At 39.5% G+C, this 23,034-nt stretch overlaps 1 protein-coding gene across 3 annotated transcripts in view; it reads left to right on the top strand.

Annotated features, from left to right (window-relative positions):
• The first annotated feature begins 1,314 nt into the window (after nt 1-1,314).
• The window catches only part of MITF (melanocyte inducing transcription factor), a 208,591-nt gene continuing 186,871 nt past the window's right edge, over nt 1,315-23,034 (top strand). For 2 of the 3 annotated variants that reach the window (XM_036219870.1, XM_036219867.1), the window contains exon 1: nt 1,315-1,572. In XM_036219870.1, coding sequence (XP_036075763.1) covers nt 1,469-1,572 — 104 coding nt within the window. In that variant the 5' untranslated portion in view covers nt 1,315-1,468. The remainder of the gene's footprint in view (nt 1,573-23,034) is intronic. The other variant, XM_036219869.1, reaches the window with a different exon arrangement.

The following is a 23,034-nucleotide window of genomic DNA, read 5'->3' as shown; positions in this document are numbered from 1 at the left end:
GAGCCTCCTTAGAGTTTTCTTCTAGGATGATCATTTAGTTTATAAAGCCTGAAAGGACAAACTCACAGATGGAAATGTTAGTCTGAAAGGAGTATCTTCAAAATCTAATAAATAAAAGAATGACCACTGAGCAGCATTTTTATAGGTCACACATCACTTCCTCCTGTATTTGATCATAAACATCTTCTAAAACAAGTTTGTCAATCTGCTCTTTTATAGATGAAGAGGTTGAAGTTTCTAGAAATCAAGTGACATGCCCAAGATTACACAGCACTTTAGAGGACTCAGGATTTCAACTCTGGGTTTTATGACTTTAAAAGCGACCCTTAACTCTCTACTGCCTCCCAGATGCCTCAGGATACTTTTAAAAGAAGGAATATGGGGAATGATTGAAAGCAAAAATGAGACATAACTGAGCCTGTTATTCTGTTACCTAAGTGAGTGCCGGGAAGCTCAGGCTTGGGGGTTGACACTTGTACAGTTTATTGCTCCACAATTTCACTCCCGAAATGTTAGGACAATCTCGTTTGAACTCTCAGCCAACTGAGAAATTAATAACAGACAGTGACTACGCTGTTTTGCTACTTTGTGCCTTTTTAAATTAACGGAAACTTTCAAGTGCTGCTTTAGATTAGAAATGGCTAATTGGATAAAGGAGGAAGAGCCTCTCACCTGGATAAATGGTATTGTAAAAGCTCAGACTGAATTATAGAAAAGGAACACACAAGAACACTTTCTACAATGTTTTCATTACAGAGTGAAGGGAAGTTCCTTCACTCTGTTTCAATCCGAGGACACGTTGATATGTCGCAGCAGGGCTGGGAAGCTTACAGACTGATAGGAAGTTCTTTTATTTTAAGGCAGTCTTGAAGGCTAAAAACTTTCTAGTGCCAAAACCTTTCACTACTTATCTATCTATCTATCTATCTATCTATCTATCTATCTATCTATCTATCTATCTATCTATTTTTAAAATGAGGACTTTACGTCTCTTCCCAAATGTCTGAGCTGGGAGGAGCATAACAGTAGGAGAACAGGGCTGAGTCCGTTCTTATTAATATTAAATAGCTAAGTCTGTACCCTTGAGGCAAGTGGGGAGGAGGGAGAGGAGCTGCTGACATTGACAATGAATCCAAACAGGAGTTGCACTAGCGGTGTCTACCACGTTGCCTCTGCGCCCGCCTGGCCTTCTGGGAACTGTAGTTTACATAGGAACTGTTACTCTGGCCAGCTAGGAATACCTCTGCCGGAGGAACTACAGATCCCAGGCAGCATTTTGCTCTCCGCCCCTCCCGCCGGGTGCGAGTGTAAACTCCCCGCGCCGGGGAGGGCGGCCGCGCGCGGGCCAGCGGGCTGAGCTGGGTACTGAGTGGGGGCGCACGCTCGCGGGACCCAGGCCCCACCACCTCCTCTCCGTCCCCAGGCTGCGTTCTCATTTCGAGCAGTGGAAGGACGGGAAGCGGGAGCCATGCAGTCGGAATCGGGAATCGTGCCGGATTTCGAAGTCGGGGAGGAGTTTCACGAAGAGCCCAAAACCTATTACGAACTCAAAAGTCAGCCCCTGAAGAGCAGGTGAGTGGTGACAGCTGGATGGAGGCTCGGCGGCCGGCCAGGGGACCCGGTTCCTCCCACCCTAGGGTGCAGAAAGCCGGTTGCCCAGGCTCTGGGACAAGGACCCTATGCCCTTGCCCGGAGCAGAGGGCGAACTGCCCCTTGCAGTTGGGGTCTGTGTCTGCTCGGCGGGTGCGCCTTTGCAGGACTCCTCCTAAGCGCACTTCGGGAGCGCCGCGCGAAGCCCCGGGTGGCCCGCCCAGGAGATGGGACCCTCGGCTGGGGATGCCAGCTGCTGAGATCAGGTGGGGGCTGGGAGGGACCCGGTGTCGAGGTAGGGGAAGAGGAATGCGGGGCCCAGCTGGTGGCCAGATGGGAAGGGGGAAAACTGTTTCCAGTGAGCCCCTTTTCTGAAGATCCCAGCTGGCTGACTCCGAGAGGGAAGGAGAGCTTGGGGTGGGTCGAAGCGCGACGTTGGAGGGAAGCAATTAGCTAGTTTGTTGTCGCCTCCTAGGAATTCGGTCCCTCTGGGAAAACCCGCCCTTGGCCGCGTGCAGGTGAGGTTTCCCTGAGCCTTGCCTCTCACCTTCCGGACCGCTGCGCCTGAGCGCGGGAGGGGGTGGGAGCAGCTCATAGGCGTGTCTCAGCGTCCGGGTTAAACCCTGGTGGGCAATAGAGTCCCATTCAAATTCTGGCCTTCCCTGGAAGGGAAAATGCCTTGTGACTGCAGACTATTGGGAGTGTCCCCTGCTTGGCAGCGACACTTATTTAATTAGCTAAGGATGTACAAAAGTTTTTAGGAAAGGAGTGAAGACAACCGCTGGTCTTGCGCCGTACCACCTCTGGTGCCCACTTCTTCGACCATCATTCCCACTTACCTGTGGAATGGGTTGAGTATGTTTTTCTGTCAGTCCTGTGACCACTTCGGACATAACCAGGATTTACTAAGAGGGAGATCGTCACTTGAAGCTGTGAGAATAGAGAGGGTTTATTTCCACTCCTCTCAGTTGTGAGGTAAAGCTATATAAATGGAAGGTTCATAACTGCTCCTGCACCCACCTCAAACCTCCCTTGCCTGCCCCTTGCTGTGAGTAGGGCCCGGGTCAATGGGCCTGGCTGGCAGAAGGTCCAGAAATCAGGGTGAATGAAGAGGGGAACTGAATCATCAGTGAGGGGGTGTAATCTTTGCTCTGGTGTGTAGGAGACTTGTACTTGGCTTGTAGTGGAAAGCAGAGCCTATTTCCTTTAGGGCTGTGTCAAAACTCTGGACCCAAGTTAGTGAAGAAAATCTGTGGACAGTACACTCTATGCCCTGGTTGCTGAAGCAGCCTCTTTGCAGATGCTAACAGAGATTGGAAGGAAAACTACTCTGCAGTTAGACGAATAAAACCAGCCTTTAGTTGGTGATTTCTTTTCATAATGGCTGTTTTGTGCATGAGCATAGATTGTGTGTGTTGGGGGTTGGGGGTTTTGAGTAATATTGTGCAAAGGGTATTGTTGGTTATACTCACTGGGGCTTTATCTGTACTCAGCTGAAGGGACCAGTGTTTTACCGAGCAGTCTCTGCTTTTGCTTCTATAAGCAAATGCTTACATGGCCAGAATGAGGGAGATAGTGTGTGTGTGTGTAGTCCTGAAAGAAATGAATTAACTGGACTGTTTGGAACATTTTTGATGGTAGCTGATACATAACATTAAATGAGTTTGAGAGAGTGAGGAAAATACCATCTGGAATAACCCAATTGAATGCCATGAAACTCATGTTGAAAGATCTGGGCCTGTTCCTTTTCAGAGTCGGTAAAAAATTACTTGCAAGGGCGAATGTCCTCGGTAGCTAGCTGACATATGTAAAGAAAAGTGTGGTACGTGGGAAGAAATGGCTTCACACGTTGAAGCTAGAAACAGGTGTGGGACAGAACCGGTGGAGAGGAAGGCTAAATTAAAAAAGTTGTTGTAAAACTGTCTCTGGAGCAGATACATGCTCTTTGAAATAAAGCAGTTAAATAAAATCTGTGAATAAATATATGGGGTTGACAAAATTTCCCTATACTGTTTTCCATAGTTGTCTAATGTATTATCTTCAACATCTGTTGTGTGTCTTTAAAAAGGCCACGTTTTTCAAGGCCTCCTCCTGGCTTTTTGTCCTAAGTCTTTGACCGGGCCCTCCCTTCTTATAAGTCCTGGTTGGAAAAAGTTGAAATTGAAAGGTTAAGGCTGCTATTGCTATTTCGTTTATCAATTTGAATCTCAGGATTGTTTCTTCGGGATGAAAATATGTCCAGAATCTGCCCACTTCTCACCAACTCCTCTGTTACCACTTTGGTCCAAGCCACCATCAGCCATTGCCCGGGTTATTGCAGTAGTGTCTTAACTGTACTCCTGTCTTCTACCCTGACCCGCTTTAGTGGGTTTTGAACACAGCAGCCACAACGATCCTGTTAAAATTGGTTCTCTACCTATGGGTAATTTTGCCTCCCAGGAGTCATTTGGCAATGTCTGGAGACATTTTTGGTTGTCACAACAGAAAGGAATTCCTACTGGGTTCTAGTAAATAGAGGCCAGAGATGCTGCTAAACATTTTACATTGCACAGGACAGCCCCTATAGTGAAGAATTAATATGGCCCCAAATTAATCTGTCACCACTGAGGTTGAGAAACCCTGTGTAAAAACCTGTCATATCATGCCACTGTCTACTCAAAAACCTCCAGCGGCTCCTAGTTTCAGTAAAACTTGAGATTCTTAAAATGGCACAAGGCAGTCTATATGTTCAAGCTCCCTGTCAGCTCTGAGTTTCTCTCTTGCTGCCATTTCTAGCTCCCTCTGCTCCAGCCAGGCTGGTTTTATCTCTGTTCCTGGAATACTCTAGACCCCTTTATCCCAGGGCCTCTTATATAGTACTTCCTAGTCCCTCTGCCTAGACCATCCCTTGCCTAGAGAGCCACAGTGCTCACTCCCCCGCCAGCTTCAAGTCTTCCTTTAAATGTCATTCCTGTGAAACCAACCTTAACTATGCTATTTATAATCGCTAATACTCCAAACTTTCATCTTCTTAGCCCTACTCTATTTTTTCCATGGTACTTTATAACCTAGTCTATAATTTTCTAATATGTTTATTATATGTTTCTTCACATTAGACTGCAAGCTCCAAGGCAGCGGGTATTTCTGTCTCTTCTTTGTTTACTGTTGTTTCTCAACCTTGGGCTATTGGCATTTTCAAATGGGTTATTCTTTGTTATGGGTGCTGTCCTGAGCATTACAGGATATTTAGTAGCATCTCTGGCCTCTGCCTACTAGAGGCCAGTTACATCCCGCCCCCTGAGTTGTGACAACCAAAAATATCTCCAGACATTGCCAAATATCCATTAGAGGCAGAATCACCCCTGTTTTGAAACTACTGGCTTAGAACAATGCCTGGCACAATAATAATATGTTGTTTGAATATGTGTTGCTTTCTCCCTTAGTACCCCACTCAGGATGAGTGTTTGATGTTTGCCTTTGCATTCAACATGCCATACCTTTTAAAATAGGTATCTTCCAGAGTCTCTCCAAGAGGAATTTATATATTCTTCATTGAGGCTAAGCCCAGATATGCAAGTGTTTCATTCCTAACCCTGATCTTCTGGCCTTTAGGAATGTGAAGCTCCTGGATTTAGATGATGTGAACCCCATTTTGGTCTTATTGACTGGCAGAGCTGTGTCGCAGTTAGACACATGCTACAGAAAAGGTTCTAATGAAGATTTATTTGCACTTTGGTTTCCCCACCAAGGTTTTTGAAGTCGTTGTATGTGGTGGGAATGGTGGGTAGCAGAGGAAAAGTGCTGAATATCAAGGGTGAACCGAGAATTTATACATCGGCACATCATATCTGGGAAACAAATGGGAAACTGTTGAATTAGCTCCTAGAAGCGAAGAAACTCTCTGTATGTCTTTGGGACCTGAAGAAAACATTTTAAAATATGGCAGCATCTTTCAGGTTCATGGTTGTTTTGTTTGGTATACTTAATTTTGTGGGCTTTGTAGTTGATAATGCCCTTTTCCTGGACAGACTTAAGAACTGACTTAATCTAATTTTAGTTTCTTCTCTTCTCAAATTGTTAGTGATGTTTTAGATAACTGTTATTTAATTTCCTGCAAATTAGAAATAGGAATTAAAGGGAGTTTTTGGTTTATAATGGCGGGACAAGATATAGCGGTGGTTCTCAAATGCTGATTAATAGAGAGATATGTGAAGTTTTTCACAGGTTTGTGGTGAATGAGAAAGACAAAGACACACAGTCACGTGCATACATTTCATTAGAAAACCACCGCCATTTCATAGATTAATTCTGAGACTTTCCCTTTCTGTCTTCCTGTTAAAAATGCCCTTTCTTTTATAGAATGATAATCCATTCTTGGAAAAAGAAAACTGCCAACTTTTATTGGTTTCTGAAAGTTTTCTTGATTTTTCTGATCTGTCCAATCTAGGGTACCCCTTGAGTGAAGATTAAGAGTATTGTCTGGTGTCACTGTCTGCCCCTAGTAACTGGCTGAGTGGCCTTTGGCAGGGTAGATGACTCTAACTTCAGTTTCCTCATCTGGAAAATGGGGACCTGCCTCCTAGGAATCTTAAGAACATTAACTGTGACATTGACTATAGAAAAGTATTAGCATGGTGCCTGGTACATAGTAAGCGCTCAGGCAGTGTTGGCAGATGTTTTTCTTCTTGTTTTTTTTTTTTTTTTTTTTTTTTTTTATTGCTTAGCAATGAGTCCTGACACTCCAGAAAGTGTTTGCACTTGTTGACTTTGGCTTTCTTCATTAAGGCTAGTGTTGTTATACAATAAAAGACTCCAATTTTAGTAAATTCTTTTTTGCTTTCCTCCTGATGAGGTGTTCAGACAATTTTTTGCACTTTATATTTTTGTTCCAATCTATAACCATTTCTTTATGCTGGTCGGAAAAAAAAAAAAACTGTTGTGACATCAGTGCATAGGTAAAAGTTCATATTCAGCAGGTACCAACTGAATTCTAGTATGTGTGAATTAATACCAATAATGATAGCTAACATTTATTGATCATGTCCCAGCTCCTGTTCTAAGTGTTTTTACGTGTGTTAACTTAATCTTGTAAAACTTGCATGAGGTAATAATAATAAATAAAAAAAGCAATGATGTTAATTATAATTTTAAAACAGGTAATGCTTATATTGTGCTTAACATTGCCAGTAATGATTTTGAATACTTTACTTGTATTAACTTGGTTAATCCTTCCTTCAAACATGGGCATATGTATTTTTATTATTTTCATTTCCCAGAGAAGGAAATTGAGATATAACAAGTAGATGGGCCTGATTTAATCTGAGGCCATCTGGCTCTAGCCCAGACTCTTGTCTGTGAGTCTGTACCACTTGTGAAAAGCACCGTGTGTGACTGGGAAATGTGCATCATGGTATACCTTCTTCAAAACTCTCCTCAGTGGGGTGAGGGAAGGAGAACACATGGATCCAGCTAAACATACAAGACAAAGTGTGATTGCCATGAAGAGGTGGGCATCAGTAATAGGAATTTAATATAGGAGGGGAAATTGGGGGCAGCTTTGTGAATGAATAGGGGTATTTGAGTTTGGCCTTGAAGGTCAAGCAATATTCAAACATATTCTTCTACAACATTAAATAAAATGTGAGATGCCTTGGAGGGCATACTCTTAAAATAGACTCCTAGGGTGTTTGGTTGCCTTTTTAATTTCAGTCAGAGTCCCAGCTCTTCCTCGTGGCCCATGGGCACCTGGTGGTGGCAAAGAGACTGGATGCACGTGGACAGGTTCAGAGGGAGCCGTGCTGAAGTGCTGTGCCCGTGGCTTTGCCACTTGACTACTGTCTGTGTCTAAGACATTTAGCCTCTTGGAATTTGTTTCTTTATTTGTAAAATTGAATCAATAGATCCATCCTCTTAGGGTTGTAGAAGTTTTAAAACTGACATAAAATGTATAAAACTGCTTTTCAGAGTGCCTAATACATATTAGTAAGTAATAACAATTTCTTCTTTTCTATTTTGTCATGATTGCAATTTTCCCCCTTTCCATAACAATATCTAAACAGTATCTAAAGCAAAATAGACAAGATTGAAGTGTCCTCACCTGGCAGATGTTCAAATCTTATTATGCAAATTAATTGTATGGTTTGATTAGATGGAAAACTTGATTAAAGTGGGATTCTAAGTGTTGGTTTTGAGCATTATGGGAAATTTCCTTTTCCTGAATATTGCTATTTATAGAATTTATTTAAGTGTAGGTATGTGTATGTGCATTTAATTCTCTTTGAGTTCTGCAGTGCAGTTTACACAGGCTGATGTTTATATCTGCTCCAGTTGTGCAAGAAGTGGAAAATATCCTTTTTTTAGAACAGGTCACATGTGCTTACTGTCAGGAATAGGACCTCAGTGTAAAAAAATGTATCTTGGGACAAATCAAAGTTACTAAATTTCTCCCTCCAACTGCTTTGTTTCAGAACTGGCAGTATCAGGACAAATAATAGGTGAAAAAAAGATCCTTGGTTGATTTTTTTTTTTTTGTCATTTTTCAAGGACAGTAAGCAAGAGTTTCATTTGTTTTGTGTGTGTGTTTTAAGTATAAAATATACTTCGCTCTTAGGTTTGTCTCATCGAAGTAAATTATAAAAATATGTTTGACTCAACTCCAAGTATGCATTATTATTTGGAGAAAATAATCGAGAAGACGGGTCAAAGATATTAAATGCAGTCACCACAGGCTTTTGATATTGTGAAGACAAGTTTGCATTTTTTATGAAGGTTTTTGTGAGTCTAGTGAACATTATGTACTCTAGGGCAAGAAATTACACCAAGGCATGAAGTTGGCATTTTTACTGAGGCAGATGAGGACTGAGGGCGAGAAGATGTGCAAGCCGGTCTGGGATCTCTGTTGAAAGTCCCACAGCCATTTTCTGTTCCTGAGGATTTGTGGAGGAGGACCAGGCTCCTCATTTCTCTAGGTTGGTTCTTAAGCCTGGCTTCCTTATTTCTTTGCTACACCTTTCCCTTCTGCGGCCTTTCATGCATGCCATGAAGAATACAGAGGTACACCTTTGGAATATTCACATGAGACATCTGTCCTGAGATTCAGAACAATGAGGCTCTTCTTTTCAATGGTCAGAATTTCTGGGGGCTTCTCAAGTGCTGAGCACTGTGCTGAGTATGTTACAGATGATAGCTCATTGTCTGTTTTCCATTTGAGCAGGATGTTGAACTAGGGCAGGCTGAAAGGGATGCAGTGCTTTGGGGAGTGATGAGAAAATTGTGAGAATAAAAAAACACAAAGAAATAAATGGTACCTCAGACTCATGAGTACTCTATTTTCTTTTTGGGCACTTCCAAAACCACTTAATTTACACAGAGACAGTATAATTTTGGGGTCAGAAGTACCTGGATTTATGTCTTTCTTCTTTTCCTTCCCTTCCTCCTTTCTCTCCCTCCTTAAAACAGTTATTTACTAAGTGCCTCTAGTTATATCAGGCTCTGTGCTGACCATAGGGAATCAAATGTAAAAACAGACAGGCAAGGTTCCTGCTAGCATACTGCTTCCATCTTGGAAGTGGAGATCCAGTTATAATTAACCAAATAGATGAAAAAGATACATTTTGGTGCTATGAAAATTATTGATAGAGAGTGACTGGGAAAGAAGAGAGCTTTATTGGATATTGATAGAGAGCGACTCGGAAAGAAGAGAGCTTTATTGGATTGGGTCATCAGGAATGACCTCGTGGAAGAAATGATTTTGAGGCAGGACCTGAATTTCTGAAATAAATGTGCAAATCTTGGTGCTACCACTCACTGGCTGTCTGACTTTAGACAAGTAACCTAACCTCTCTAAACCTCAATTCCCTTTTCTGTAAAGTAGGGCAATAGCTACCTTGTAAGGCTACTGTGAAATAAAAGGTAGTACACAGAGAGCAGCTAACCTTATAAGTTTTCAGGAAGACATATAGGACCAGTTTAATGTAATCCTATTTTGATCTGTATTTGGGAATCCTTGAATGCAGAGGGCCAACTCTAATTTTACTTGTATTTTTGACTGCCTGGGGATGAGGAGGGTAAACACCCAACCCCCATGTTGTTTAAGAGTCAACTATGTATGAATAATGGAGAAAGAAATACAGACATTAATCTTCCCTGTAAGTGTTTATAACTTGGCCTTAAGTGTTTTCCTAATGTGGAGTGAGTCAGAGATTTATGCTTGTCTGGATCAAAAGTGGATATGGGTCTCGTTATTTTTATTATCTTCTTTCCTCTAGGATCATCTTACTTGTGCTGTTCCCTTGCTCTTCTCACTGTTGTTGTGTTGAGGTCATTCATGTCTGACTATGTTCTCCTTATGTTCAGCCTAGGAATAATTTTTAACTGGACTTTGAATTTTCAGTATAAAGGAGAGGTCGAATTAACCTAGGATTAAAAAGTAAAGCTTAAGATTGATTTAGCAACATATACACACACCACGAGTAACTCATGCAGAACTCCTTACTCCTAGTCCTGTGTTTCAGCCCTACATCATGCTTCCTGTGTATACTGATGTGAAAATGTCAGTGTTGGTGCAGAAATGAAAAAGAAGAAGCCTTTTCACCCACACACTGTTTCAAACTTTCGTCAGTGTTCATGTCTATAGACGATGGTGTGTTTTTAATTCAACCATTTACAAAACAAATCTTCAAAGCATTTGAATTTCAGTAGCTGTGTTCTTTAATTCAAGTACTCATGGAGTGGGAACTTTCAAAAAGAAAAATCCTGGGTCGTGTGGGAGCAAATATTTAAAATTTAAGTGTAGTGAGTTACAGGTCTAAGGAGGGCACTGGTAGGATCCTGTTCTTCTGTAAGAAAATTGTGGGTTATTGAGCAATTTTTGAGGAAGGCATCTGTGGCCTTTGCCCTTCCACCCACCCCTTACCCAAAGTGGGATAACTTGCTGAATCATTCACACACATTCTCCTATTTTCCCATGTGATCAGAAGCATATGGGAGCGGTGGTCCTCCCTAAGATGGGAGCATGTACAGCTTTTATTTGTAGAATATAACCTTTTTCTTTCTGGGAAGCTTAACTTGCTTCCATGGGAAGAAGATTTAAGGCAGAGAAGATTCATTTAGCCTGATGGTAGAGGTTATAGATGGAATTATGAAACGACAGACAGAGGAATGCTGTCTTTACTCTGGTACTGTTACTGTAATATGTTCCTAAATAATTGGTTCTAAAAATCATGTTTTTTAACACATACATTTTATTTTTATAACTGGAAATTTGAAACGTGGTGAAAGGAAAAGCACATAGAAAACCTAGAGATGATTTTCCAACTTAACTTGGAATCTAGCGCAGTCCTGATAAAGCCTACCAGGGAGGCTCAATGAGATGTGGCCATGCTGTTCCTCTTATACGCATCTGTTCCAAACAGCTGGAGATAGTACTCTAAAATAGAGTCCCTGAACAGACATATGGATATTGTAACAATCTTTCCTCCATCCAAAGGACTGTGTGTATGTGTGTGTGTGTGTGTGTGCGCGTGTGTGTGTATTTATGTAGCATTTAAAGTTTTTCAACAAAAGACAGAAAGGTAGCTTTGCTCAGTTGTATTACGGAGCCTGCACAATAGCGCTTTCTAAATGTAGAACATTGGCACCTCTGCCAATGGAACCTTTGCAGTGGATTTATAATGTGTTTGGCAGAGAATGAATATGAATAAATATTAACATAGTATTGGCCAGTTAGGATCATTACTTTTAAGGGCAGAGGATGGCACCAAATATGCATTATTGAAAAAATTGTAGTTATTTATTTTTAAAGAAAGAGTTTACAGTAGCTTATGTAAAGTAGTTCCTGAAAATATAAGCCGTTGCCATGATTCCTAGCTGTGTTTTGAGTAAAAGGTTGTCTACTTGCTGCAAGGAAGTATGCTTGGAGAGTGACTTGTGAGATATTGGTCACTGGCATGTGGTGTATTGGGCAATGCTGTGTAGACTTTTTGGAACCACACCTTGCATCATTTTAGCATGGTCCTTTGTCTACTGGCCTTAGGTAGATAAATATAATATTTTAACTAGGTAAATGCTAGATGTGTAAATGCTAAATGATGGGATCTTGGAATGCAATTCTAATGATGTGATTACATATGGAAGCTTTAAACCTTTGTCGATGCAGAAATGAGTGAGAGGGTTTGATGGTGCTTGCTTGTTCATGGTATCACGGTCACTAAAATTCATAATTTAATGGCGGGGGCTGCCATTATAATTTAATGGCAAGGAAAATTAATTGGAACTTACTTTTGGAGTCAGTTATACCACATGTCACTGTGCTGGCTTAGTATACCCCTTTCTCACTCTTGGGTTCGTGTACCCGACATCTTTCTAATCAGTTTTCACTGGCAGCCAACTTCCTTTTCCTTATATATCTCCTCTAATGGACACTTTTATTTTGCCTGCACATAGTCTCTTTTCCAAATTCTTGTAACAACCCCTTTCCATGTGCTCAGCCCATGTGCTTCAGTTTCATGACTGCAGGAATGGAGAATTTGACACAGGCCGGACCATATTTCTTTATCTCAGGGATTAGTTTCAGGGAGGTGCATGTTGACTAATGAAAATGAATCTCAGGATTTTGCTTATTAGGTGCTAACAGAAAGAGCTTCTCCCTCTATTCCCATTGATCTTGAATTTGGGAAGTTTGAGAATAAGCTGCCACTATACCTTGGAGACAGAAGGAAACTAAGTCCTTAAATTAGGTTAATGTTAGTTTCTGTAACAAAGTGTCATGCAGTAGTCACATGTGTAATAAATAGTTCCTGGGCGGCGGCAACTTTCCTTCATATGCCAAGTCAAAAATCCAGGCTCTTTCCATCTTCTGGTGCTACCATTGTCTAGAACCCTGTAGTACTTTGTGTTTAGTAGTGAAAAGAAAAAGAAGAGAAAGCATAAATAAGGTCTAAAAGTGACAGGCATGACTTCTGCTTAAATTCTATTGGCAAAGGCCAGTCTCATGTCTATATCTGGGTGAGGGCTGGGAAATAGAGACCCCAACTAGCAGAGACACCTCTATTCTAGAAAGAGAACACATTTTTGGTGGTTGGTGCGTGGCATCATTGCCATGGTCCTAGTAGTAGTATTTTCAACCCTGGATCAAGTTATGCCTATCCTTGGTAGGCCTAGTTAGGCCGGTTCTTGAAATTTTCTGTTTTTTTTTTTTTTTAAATTTTTTTTTTTATCAGTAAATTCCTTTTCTGAGTAAACATGGTTAGGTTGGATTTTCTCTCACTTGAATGGGGACTTCTTGATGCTATACATTGTCTGAATCCCACCTCTATGCAATGCCTCATATTCCAAGTTCATTGATCAAAATCATCACCCTGCTTCCCAACAATAACACATCTTCCACTGTCACCACCACCTTAATGCAATGGTTTTCAAAATCTGGCCCTCAGACCAACAGTGTCAGTATCACTCAGAAAATTGTTGAAAATGTAAATTCTCAGACCCTGCCCTGGACCTAGTGAATTAGAAACTGTTGGTGGTGGGTCCCAGTGGTCTGTGTTTTAACAAGCCCCCCAGGAGATGCTGATGCACACTTAAGTTTGAGAACCGCTGTCCTAATGCTTTTTTATCATGAACCCTGTCTCTATATTGAATTATCCTTGTATTACTGTTTTAGAATGAAAAATTCTCTAGATTAAAATATATTTAGTAAAAAACGGGGTGTTGCTTGTTACAGTCAAAACAGAGATAATCATTGATAATAATTCCTTACTCATTAAAAAAGAAAGGAAAATCCCCAGGTAGAGTTCTTGCTTGTTCAGATGTGATCTCTGAGTGATTTGCAGTTAACTTAGCTTTACTACCATAAAGAACCATGGCTCTACTATCACAAGAGATTTGTAGTTTAATCTAGACTCAAAAAGCATGAAACTCAAAGCATACTGTATTCACTTGACTGAAAGATTTGGTTGAGAAACAGGGTGATAGTGGTTTTGAGTGTGCCCACATGACTAAATTGTTTTTCACAAAACTTCTGCTGAATAAAACTTGAAATATGACTGTCAGCCTGTTTTTCTGTCTTAATGAATTCCAGACAGTTTGTAGAGTGTGGGAGCTTCCAAAACAGAGGGGCGGAATGACTTCAACCAGCTAGTATCTGTTTTATCACACATAAGGGTGTCCTGACATAACAGAGCCGTTTCCCTTGGAATGTTACCAGACTGTTCACTTTTGTGATGGGGAGGTATAGACTGGGAGAGGGAAGGCAAGGCTGAATGTGTGTCAGACAAATAGAGCCTGTAGAGAAGTTTTGGACTTTTCATTTATCGAGAAATTCAACCTATCCTTTTGATTAATCTACTTAGACCCAGGTACCCAAGCATTCCCTGTCAGCCCCTCATGCTGACTTTCTCCAGAGAAAAAAGCCCTGATGCTTTTTTGTCAATTTAAATTCCAATTTGACCATCTATTAACTTTTTTATTTTGGGCAAGTTATTCTTGTAGCCTTTGTTTCAGCAGAGGGCTAAGTGGGGCTCATGGATGATAACATGACCTATGTTGTAGAGTAATTGTGTGGATTAAAAAAAATATGTGTATAAAGTGCTCAGTCCCAAGCCTAGCTCTTACTCAGTGCTCTGTAACTGCTTCTCTCATTCTGGTTTCCTTTGTATCTATAGTATCAGCAAGGTTTTTGATTTGAAATGCATTTTTAGTTTTAGACACTTGAATAAAGAGAAAACAAAGGCAACTAGCAGGAAAAGAAAAGTTACCATAGAAGAGAAGGGGGCGTGGAGGCTAAATAATCTCGAAATTGAACAGTCAGTGCCAGGATCTTTGGGAGTTGATGCAGGTCAAGTAATGGTGAACTGTGCGATGCCTAATAGGGAGGTTTTTATGATGTCACGTGCTATATACAAGTAAGGTGTTACCTTTTGTTTCCAGAACCATCTTGGTCTTTATCGACCTATTTCCTTTCATCATAATTATAAACTATAGCTGGGTGGAGGAATAAATAATAAGATCCACTAACTAGGGTTTCACAGCACCGTGTAGTGTAGCAGCCGAGCTCTGTTGCTTCCTCCATGTAGATATTTATCATTTCTAACTGTCATGTTTCAAGTTAGCCTGTAATGAGTTCTTGCTGTAGCTTGTTCACATTTAACACAGCAGCCTCTTTATATAGTTATCTTTACTCAGTATAAGTCATAATACCTTATATTCTTAAATCTCAGAATCGTTATATCTCTTCCAGGTTTTTCCCTCCTAGTAACAGTGTTTAGCTCTTTTAAAGATTAGGACCTAAGTTTAAAATTTTTTATCCACACCAGTATAATAGCTTACTCCCCCCTCCCCCCAACTTTGTTGAGGTATAATTGACAAATATGAATCCTATATATGTACGGTGCATAATTTATTTTGGTATATGTGTACAATTGTGAAATGATCACAACCAGATAACTTGCTTTTCTTGATCCTCACAAAGTTTCTCCCTGAAACCTGTGGTTAAACAGGGCACTAAAAAGCAGAGAGGATTAGCCTGAATAGCAACCATCTTTCTCAGGAGGCAAGTTCCTAGCATATTGCCCACATAAGTGGATGCTTCATAGGTTACAGCTTAGTTGTGTTACATGGATAATGAGGGCACCTGCCTCATCAGATTGCTGTGAAGGTTCAATAAGCTATTGAAGGTACTACCTGCTGCTGCTGCTGCTGGTGCTGCTGCTGCCGCCGCCGCCGCCGCCGCCGCCGCCGCCGCCGCCTTGATTATTGCTACTCCTGCTGCTCTACTGCTGTTACTGCCCATCTCAGCCTGCTGCTGCACCCAGTATTACTCATGGTGTCAGTGCTATTACAATTTAGGAGTTTACATAAGAATCCAAGTGGTTAATCTGTGCATGTATTGTTGACTCTACCATTGTTTTGTCACTGTTAAGTAAATAGATAACAATTTGATTTTTCAGAGCTGTAAAATACCCAACCATATAGTCAGTTCTGAAATGCTTGAGATAGATACAGCAAGTTTCAAAACTTGTACTAGCACAGGAGTCATCTTGACCACTTTCCCCAAATATCAGCTATTGTGTGCAGAAGAATGGACATAAATTTGATTATCAATCTGCGGGATACATCTTCTACCAGAATCCATACATACATTCATACAAGCACATATAGGATACTCAAGGCAGCATTTTTTAGAGTATTTGCTGCTTTCGTATTGTCATGAATAATCAAAACTTGACTCTTAGTTGAATAGCTCCTGTCCTGAGTTTTATAAACAGGGAAAATGACAGTTTTCCTTTCTCCATGTGCTTGAAACACACACACACACACACACACACACACACACACACACTTTGACTGAATCAAAAGACATTGAGTTAGGTGCTTTAGAGGGAAAGCCAATATGCTTGGAGAATTAATGAACATAGGAGAGAATGATTGTCAGCAGTGGACCAGTCTAATGGGCTTCTGAGCTCTGCATTTCAGCGAGAGAACAGGATGAATCAGCTGTTTAGGCTGGAGTTGAGACATAAGACACACATAACTAGGGGAAGAGGAAATGGACAGGCAGTTTTGGAAGTTCTCAGAATAGATTTATTTCTTGGGTGTTTACATAGGTGGATGTTAAGAGATGTGACTCTTATTTTCTCAGAGTCATGGTTTGGGATTTATTTCTAAGATCCTTGGACAAATTTTCCTTGTCCACAGGTTAAAGTAATATCGAAAAAGTATGTATTGAGCCTACTATGGGGTCAAGATGTAACGGTGAGCAAAAGGAGTCCACTCTAAACCACTGTCACTTTTGGCAAATGGGTGGCTGCTGGGGAATGACAGGAACCCAGATCAGATTGTCAGGGGCCAGAGAAACTCTTTCTGAGGACTACTTGGTAGTCACATCATTTACCCTGTGAAAGAAATATTTATTTACTGATAGTAATATGTTATAATATATGCAACATGTTGCCAACTCAATGTAGTCAATATAACTTCTATTGAGGTACAATTGACATGTAACATTATATTATGTGTATAACATATTAATTTGATATTTGTATATATATTATGAAATGATCACCACAAAAAGTCTAGTTAACTTCCATCACTATATATAGTTACAGAATTTATTTTTTCTTGTGATGAGGGCTTTTAAGATTTAGCAATTTTCAAATATGCAATAAAATATCAACTACAGACACCATACTATATATTACATACCCTTGAGTTACTTATTTTATAACTGAAGTTTGTACCTTTTCACACTCTTACCCCATCCCATTTCACCCATCCTCCAACTCCCACCTCTGACAACTACCTATGAGCTCTGTATCTAAGAGCTTGTTGGTTTTTTTAAAAAAATTTATTTTTATATTCCACATACAAGTGAGATCCCATATAATGAAAGAGATCATGTATAAGTGAGAAATATATTTTAAACAGATATTCTTTAAAGCATCTTCTTCCTATAAATAGGCTGATAGCACCGATGGCGCTTCAGCACTAGGCTTGGGGGCTGTCTTAGTCAGGAACGTCACCAACAAAAAGCACTCCAGTGCAAGAAGCATAGCGCTAAATAGACTTTGAAAAATCACTTGTTTACTGCATGAGAGCTGAACCGGGAAGGCAGAGTGTCACTCATTTTGTTTGACCTTAGCTGGGAATGCCTGCGTTGGGTGACTCATATTTTTTACCTCTCTGTTCAAAAATGACTGCAGAAATGCTTTAAATGTTGATTTTGGGGTTACAAATAAATTTTAGTGAGTAGATGAATTCACAAATAGGGAATACACAAATAATGAAGGTTGACTATTTAAAAAATATTTTTTGCATCTATCCATTTCTTTAGCAATTCTTTGTCTGATCTAAAAAATATGCTCCCTGGGAGAACATTTTAAAACATTGGCCCAACACTGTTCTGGGTTATACATAAAGCCACATTAATAAAGCTTTTTCAGTCACCTGATCTCCCATTTTTACCAGTTTATTTGCCAATATAAATAGCCCATCACTTTCAGATCTTTAAAGTTGAGTTGGACTGTTCTAATACGTTACTCTTTATTTTGATATAATTTCTACTGTTTTTTTTAGGAAGATGGACTGTAAGAATGGGGACCTGGAAAAAGACTACAGAGAAATTATGGGGGCCATTGCTGAAGAATCCAGCAAAAAGCAGTAGGATGGCTTAGAACTTCTGGTGTAGGAGTTTTTAAGTACCTTGGCTGAGCTTACTCATGGCTTAGAGGTTAAAGGTGATGATATTCACTTCTCAATGTTTTGAATATTATAATGATAAACATAGTCATTAATTGAGTACTTGTTGGGAGTGCTTGGAGTTCTTTTAGGAAGAAGGCAAGAAAAGGATTGTTTTCAGTAGGTCTAGCAGTTTTGAGTTGCATAGCAGATAGATCACACAATTTAATAACAACAAAGAAACACAAACAGCAATAATAATAACAGCAGCATCTAACATTTTAAAAGCCCTTACTACAGGCTGTGTCTTGTGCTAGTATTTTAATCTCATCTACTTTTAAGAAACAAACTCACAGGAGTTAAAGTAATGAAAGTTACATATCGCTAGAGTTAAAGTTGCATATTTTTCTGCCTTGCATCAATAACCTACCTTTTGCATTTTTGTACTGTATCCTTGTGTGTTATAAAGAGAATGTCTTATTTAGTTTGTGTGTACGTGTGTGTGTGCGTGCGCGAGTGTGTTTCTTTCTGTCTTTATCCTGGGATTAGTAAGGTCCCTGGGTAATTTTTTTTCCTTCAGATTTTTCCTGTGATAAAGAAGAAGGTGAAATAACAGGAATGACTAATTTAGATCTAGTTGAATTATAAACATATAAAGGTACCAACTACTAGGTATTGCGTTAAGTATTTCAAATGCTTTAGATAATTTAATTCTCATGAGGTAGGTAGGATCTCATTTTATAGATGAAGAAACTGAGGGTTGACTCTCTTAAGTCACTTGCCTAAAATTACTCAAATAAGGGAAGACCCAACCTTAAAGTGAGGACTGTCTGACTTTAAAACTCATCTTTTTATCTACCCTGCTGTGGTGGTTACTGTGTATATTAGGGTACCTCAGAGAGTCAAGATAGGAAGTGATTAGGGCTAACAACTCATGTTGATTTTGGAATAGAAAGAGGACTAGTTTTCTGCTGAAGTAAAGACAAGAGGCTCTGGGTGTGGTTGAACATATGAATCCAAGAAAAATAGATCTCTCTATTAAAGGTGCTCACAGCATGCTTGGTTGCATAGTCCTTTGTTTTCAAAGCTGTTTCTGAAGAAGGAAAGGAGATAGGCTGTAAAGACTGCAACAAAGGTAGCAAAAGATGAGATGATGGATATTTAATTGTTCAAAAGGGTGTGGTGTGTAAGTTGTAGATTTTCCTCATTCCTCATTAAAGATTATCTTTGAGTGTTCCTAGTTGATGATATCAAGAAGTCTTGTCTACAAACCCATCCTTATGGTCTCCCACTGAACATGTAGCTCCTAACATCTTGATATTTTTCACTCATCTCTCTTTATCTTTTTCCCTCTAACCTGACTTGTTAGTTGTTTTTCCTATGTGTCTTCTTCATAAAGTCGTACCGAGCCTATTGCATTTTGAACTGTTTATCTTTGAATGCCAAAGGTCTTGAAACATAATGTTGTGTAATAAACATAGCTTCTGTCTTGACGTGTGTTAAAAGCATTAGTCATTGTAAAGTATTGAGTTAAATATTTTCAATAAAAGGATATAATGATCTAATAGAGAGGGAGAAGTTATAAAAATACTTAGTTGATAGCTTTAATGGTGAGCTATGTACTTAGTTCCATCAGTGATGGGTTAGAGATTCAGAGAGTGAATATAAAAGCATTCTAACTTTTTATTATTAGGAGAGGAGAGAGACCAACAATTAAAAAAAACCCCACTGAATTCTCACACATATTAAGAAAAGTGTAAACTGTCTTGAGTTTCCAGTGCTTATGCTCCTGATTTACTACTACGTTTTATCTTTAACTACCCTGAGAAATCTTGGGGATTTCCATGAGATATTATCTATAAGGACTCCTGGGCTGCCTTTTGTCAGAAAGCCCTCACTTAGCCTTGTAATAATTTCTCTTTTGGCAATCCTTTGCAACACCATCAGAGAGCCAGGGATTTCTTGAGTGGATGAGATAGGTCTTTACCTGTGGAGGTGATGTTATGAAGAGTTTTGGTCAGTGTTAGTCATTGTGAAACTATGTGCCCGCTGTCCCAGTTTATCTCTATAGACATCTCTCCATGACAGAAGATTGAATCCTCATCTCTCCATGCCTCTGGGCATCTAAGGATGTTAGAAGCACATTGGTTTGATTCTTTCTAGGGAGTATGTAGTAGATACTGGTCTTCTCTAATGAAATATTATCTAGATGAGTGTTTGGTAATCAGTTTAATAGGTTGATGTGTCTTATTTCCTGGGATTGGAGGTTTAAAGTACAGACACCGTGTGCTACCTCTCCTTTACCCTACCAGCAGTCTTTAGTCATTCCAGTAGGCAGCTTCTGAGCTTTAAATATCTTTTCTCTCTGGGAGAAGTTACAAACAAGGAAATTGCTTTAATGTAAGAATAGAGGGCATAAACTGCATCTTTGGTTGCTCTTAAAATTTTCTCAACAGACTGGATAAGTTCAAAGGCTGTCCAGGTCAAAATATATCACCTATGAGAAAAATTTTCTTTTCCAATATGTTATCTTGTACAAAATGATAATTATTTTCACATTCAGGTTAGGAATTTATGATGTTTTGGGCTTAGAGGGTATGTGGAGGGAATATCTATTTTTGCCAGATTTCCTTGCATCTGAAGTGATATTTCTGGAAGGATTATAAATCTCTAGTCCTTCTATGTATGATTTTGAACTTATTTGCTATCATTAGTAACTGAATCTGTAGATAAGGAGGTAGTTTTGAATGGTAGCCAAGTACTTGTTGATGTAAAGTCTACTTTACCTTTAGCGATTCCCATCATTAGCACCTCCTTCCTTCCTGGCTAAATTCCCTGCCATTTCAAGTAGGCAGCAATTACTGGTTTGTTAAAGAAGCTGGCTCCTGCTGCCAAGGAGCCTATTAATTATCACCGTGTCTCTAATTTAGCCTTACTAGTGTTGAGAGAAGGTGCATGTAAGCGTGTGGCAGAGCAGCTACAATCGCATCTTCATAATAATCTCCTTTCTGAGCTGGTTCAGTGGATTCAATGTTCATGCAAAGGGCCGAGGTGGCCCTGGTGAGTGTTTTCAACTCTCTTCTGTGGGTTCTTTGGTCAGTCGAGTTTGGTGTGGTTTTATTCTCCCTTTGACTCTGACCTGAGTAAAAGCCGATGGTTGGCATTTATGTTAGGAATTCAGACCTATTCCGGTCCATCTCTGAACTTAAATGGGACACCTTCAGAATACTTCAGTGGTTTTCTCCACAAGCTATTTTCTCTTCCTGGGAAAAGGAGACCATGGAATTGACTCTGTGCCTGTCTTCAAGAAGGTAATGCAAGTGATAACCACAGTAACTCAGTTTATAGTTTTTTAAAGAGTATCTTTATATAGCACATCGAATCTTTGATTAGTAAATGGCTAGATCACTTCCTGTTTGTTTTCAGAAAATATGCAGTTCACTTGTTTCAGTGAACATTTTTTCAGAAGTTTCAATGGGTTATTTGATTAGGTTTGTAGTACTTATGCTTCTTTTTCCACTTTTTATGATATTTTTTGGCATTGTATTTGAAGCTGTTGAGGTGATTCACTGCAAAGTGAATTAATTTTCCACGTTTTCACATGTGTTTTCCAGGGCCTCCCCAAATCCCCCCCGCCCACCATATGATCAGCTATAGTTTTGTCATTCTTGCTGGATCAAATATAAATGCTGATGTCACTGAATTTCTTAAATTACAGCTGGTGGGGATTAACAGAAATTGTAAGAGAATACCACTTCCTCATTTTGCTGTTTTCTGGACTGATTATTGTCCTTTTAAGTCCTGTAGGAGGATAGGGATTTGGAAGTAAGTTCTCTGTCTTCAAGTTAAAACAGCAATATTCATTTCCCTTTTTCTGTTAATGTTATTCTTCAAAAATAATTTCATGTTTAAGATGCTACTCTAATGTGCCCTTTAATAACCTCAGATAGACTTTCCCTACCCCTGATTCTGCACATCAGGTTGTCTTCTATCCTGGTGAAGGGTTATGAATACTTCTCTTAAGTAAGTTTCCTTATATAGAATATTTTTACTCAACAGTCTTTCACCAACTCCAGGCTGTTACTTGTATTAGGTGAAGGGTTGTGATTCATTTATTTTTTTTTCCAGAGCCTTTTATTCTTTAAAGAATACCTATGCCTGTCCTCATTGTTTTCCTGTTTAGAATCTGAGTGTTATAACAGGTCTGATTGCTTGACACCCTCTAACGTTTATTTTTCTGGCTTTCTAGTTTTTATTCTAGCAATTGGAGTCTGGGTCTAGGCTTTCCTGTCACTCTCTTTTGTGAGTTGAGTGGTGGCTCCTTGAATGTTTTCCTAGGAGTTCTCTGGGCTTCTGGACAGGACATTGGAGGCCACCTGTGCATAAATGATGGCATGACGGTGGTATTGATTGAATTGCAGTCCTGTGGAAACAGAAATAGAAAGCATTTGCACTTTCCTCTGGTGGCGTTTTTGCTTATTTTGTGTATTTGGAAAAGGCAGCCGTATGCAAACTGCTGACTTACTATTTTCCCTGGAATGGAAACCATTTGGATTATTTCAATGAGTTTTAGCTAAGATTTGTTTGTTCACAGTATTAGTTTTGTTTGCTGGTGTCCTGTTTAGAATAAGATCATAATGTGTCTTTTTACTTTGTGGAAATTCATGCTATTTGGTGCCTTGGGATTTTGCAAGCCATGAATTTGAAAAAAATCATGTGTTTACTCTAGAGTCAAAATGGGAACTCTTCAGTCAAAATTATGGATACATAAATATTTCCATTTGGGGTCAATTACTTTTTTTGAAAAAAATATTTTTTTGGCTAAATTATTTAAGATTTCAGATCAGCCCTTTTCCTGGTTATTTTTTCCACTAATTAATTTTTCTAATTTTTTAAAAGAAAAGTGATTAAATATAAGATTACAGCCCCAAATTAAATGTACCATACTATTCGATATAAGATGATGACTGGCTCTTTTTCATTGGCTTTGATGATAGAGAAAATTTAGTTTAATTTCTAGTAGTAAAATTTGGATTAGTAATAAAAATAGAATTTTCTTACTGTAAGAACTATTAAGCACTGGTTTGAGTTTTGAGTATAAGTTATGATGGTTCCGCCTCTATGCACTATAGGGTCTATATACACTTAGCCAACACTTTTTTCTAACATTGTGATGATAAGCTCTTTGAATTGAGATTTAGGAATGGTACAGTTATCTAAAAGATACTTCAAATATCACTGATGTTTGTAAAAGGTTGAATAAATAGAATAAAGGAGGGAAAGAAAATAGTTATG

This window comes from Rousettus aegyptiacus, unplaced genomic scaffold, assembly GCF_014176215.1.
Source record: "Rousettus aegyptiacus isolate mRouAeg1 unplaced genomic scaffold, mRouAeg1.p scaffold_m13_p_4, whole genome shotgun sequence".
NCBI lineage: Eukaryota > Metazoa > Chordata > Mammalia > Chiroptera > Pteropodidae > Rousettus > Rousettus aegyptiacus.
The sequence above is the reverse complement of the archived record's forward strand: the minus strand, read 5'-3'. Positions and strand labels throughout refer to the sequence as shown.